Raw genomic sequence first — 2,152 nt, 5'->3', positions numbered from 1 at the left:
ATACACATAACAGACAGTATTTATATGGAAGATATAATAAATACATTTTTGATTGCATAATGTTACTACTGTAGTCTTTTTTTAGACAATGTCTACACATACGACAATATTTGAGTATGTAAAGATTTTAAAATGACATAAATAGCCGAATGCAATCTATGTTATATTATATAAAAAGAGTTATTTAGGCCTATATGTCCGGGTGAATAGAATCGAGAATTGTCGTGTATGAACTTTTGACTACAAATGACATTTAAATCGTTTTGTTTTAATTTCACCATGAATATACAGTTTTTATTTATTTCTTTCCAATTTTCACTTTGTTTTTTTAAGATGAAGTGAAAGAATCTTTACTGACAATGGTTCGGAGTTCTTGAATCTCTGATCGGAAGGAGTTTATTTCTTTATTGTTGGTTGATTTAATCTCCGATACTTCTTTGCGAATACTGTCAATATCATTTCTCATTTCATCATTTATTTTAAACAAACCATCATAGTCATCTCTGATTTGGTCCAAGTTCATCGTCACTGATTTTAGTAAGCAAAACGTGTCTTCGACTTTTACTTTAATGTCGTCGATTTCCTGATCTTGCGCAACAGCAATTTCGTTCGCATAATTAGCATTGAGAATAAGCTTAGAAAGTTCTTCTTGAAAATAATCAATATCAGATTTATTCGTGTTGTTGTTTGTCGAGAAATCAAGTGATAATTTTTTGAGTGTTTCGATCGAATCTGTCAGTTTTGCTAATTCGAATCCCCAGTCGTTGATGTCTTCGATAAGTGACTCTGTTCTTGATTTCAACCGCTCGATTCCAACGCAATTCTGGCGGACGGTTTCTGATAATGTTGGGTCTGCAAATACCTACACAAAAATGCAATATAAAAAGAACATTAAAAGTGGAAAGGTATAAATCCCATGTCAACGGTCACTCGCATTCCGAGTGCCCGGATTTTGCAATCTCATACCAAAGAAATATAAGTATTTATACCATGCACCATTTGAAAATAACTCTTTGTTCCTCGTGTTATTAGTCATTACCCCACGGTAACACCTGACAAAGCCCGAAGTTGTGGGTAGACCAACTTTTTATCAGAGAAATTAACGCGAGACAGATTTTTTCCAAGATATGCCAGTCGTTAATTACTGTAGATGTGTATGTTGTTTTTATGTCTAATCTTAATTATATACGGAAAGTGACGTTCACGATGTGACTATTTTTAGAACATTTTGAGGTGGAGTACGATATGCTTTTTTGGCTACATCAAACATTAAAAAGTTTTCTCAACTAGAGCAGTAAGTTAATTTTTTTTTTTTTTTTTTTTTTTTTTTTAATATAGCCTTATTTTGTATTGCATAACTGGCTCTAGACTAGGCTCTAGACTAGGCTAGGTAAAAATAATATAAACGCGCATGAAATTTCCACTGCGCAAGTTAAGTATACTGTAGGCGAACTCTCCAATAGAGTACGATTTTAAAACCAATTTTCAGTTCTCTCGATCTAGGAGTGTAATTTTCCGGAATTTACTGCTTTTATAATAATTTTTATTCTTACAAAATTCCCCCACCAGATACTCCAATTTATGAATACATTTATTTCATTGATTTGATGCATTCTTCATAATTATTTTCGCTTCGTTTCAGAACCTTACTTACTTGCCATTGGACATGGTTAGGATTCACAACAACAGCTTTATCTGCGTCTTTCTTCTGACAAAAATGAGTTCTACAGTTAGTGTGTAAGCCAGCAGTATGATTGTGGACAAGACCGCCGCTAAAAATTCTTCCTCGTCGTCGGGATTCGTTTTCAGAAGAATCATTCCAAATTATCTGTCTGTTATTTGTCACTAAGAACAGAGAGGGCATACACATTCTTTGTGCAATAATTCCCACATTATTCCTAACTCCGTGTCCGATCGATGTATGAAATAAGGTGAACATCATTTAAACAGAAACCGGAATGTAAGGCTAACAAAAAATAATTTGCTGTAAAACAAATTAGGCCTACTGTATCTCTATAAAAGTACAACGTGCATCTCAGCTGGTGATTTTTGTATTTGGTAACTAAGTAACGCATATGTGCGTAAGTTTGCATAGTAACCAGATCGCGTGCGCGAGGGTTACATTTGTGGACCTCATAGATCCGAATGTTTA

The 2,152-nt window shown here is 34.0% G+C and overlaps 1 protein-coding gene across 1 annotated transcript; it reads right to left on the bottom strand.

The window, feature by feature from the left end:
• Positions 1–257: 257 nt before the first annotated feature.
• On the bottom strand, positions 258–1,942 carry LOC144845934 (uncharacterized). Its single transcript, XM_078703455.1, has 2 exons — positions 1,655–1,942; positions 258–862 (listed from the first exon to the last, which is right to left on the bottom strand). The coding sequence occupies exons 1-2, from the start codon at positions 1,940–1,942 to the stop codon at positions 329–331; spliced, it is 822 nt and encodes a 273-aa protein (XP_078559581.1). The 3' UTR covers positions 258–328.
• Between the last annotated feature and the right edge of the window lie 210 nt (positions 1,943–2,152).

This window comes from Antedon bifida, chromosome 6, assembly GCF_963402885.1.
Source record: "Antedon bifida chromosome 6, ecAntBifi1.1, whole genome shotgun sequence".
NCBI classification, from domain to species: domain Eukaryota; kingdom Metazoa; phylum Echinodermata; class Crinoidea; order Comatulida; family Antedonidae; genus Antedon; species Antedon bifida.
Note: the sequence above shows the minus strand (reverse complement) of the source record. Positions and strands in the feature narration are given on the sequence as shown.

Coding starts and splice junctions, on each gene's coding strand:
- LOC144845934 (XM_078703455.1), bottom strand. CDS start 1,942: ATGATGTTCACCTTATTTCATACATCGATCGGACACGGAGTTAGGAAT. Junction 863..1,654: donor CTAACCATGTCCAATGGCAA/GTAAGTAAGGTT, acceptor ATTTTTGTGTAG/GTATTTGCAGACCCAACATT.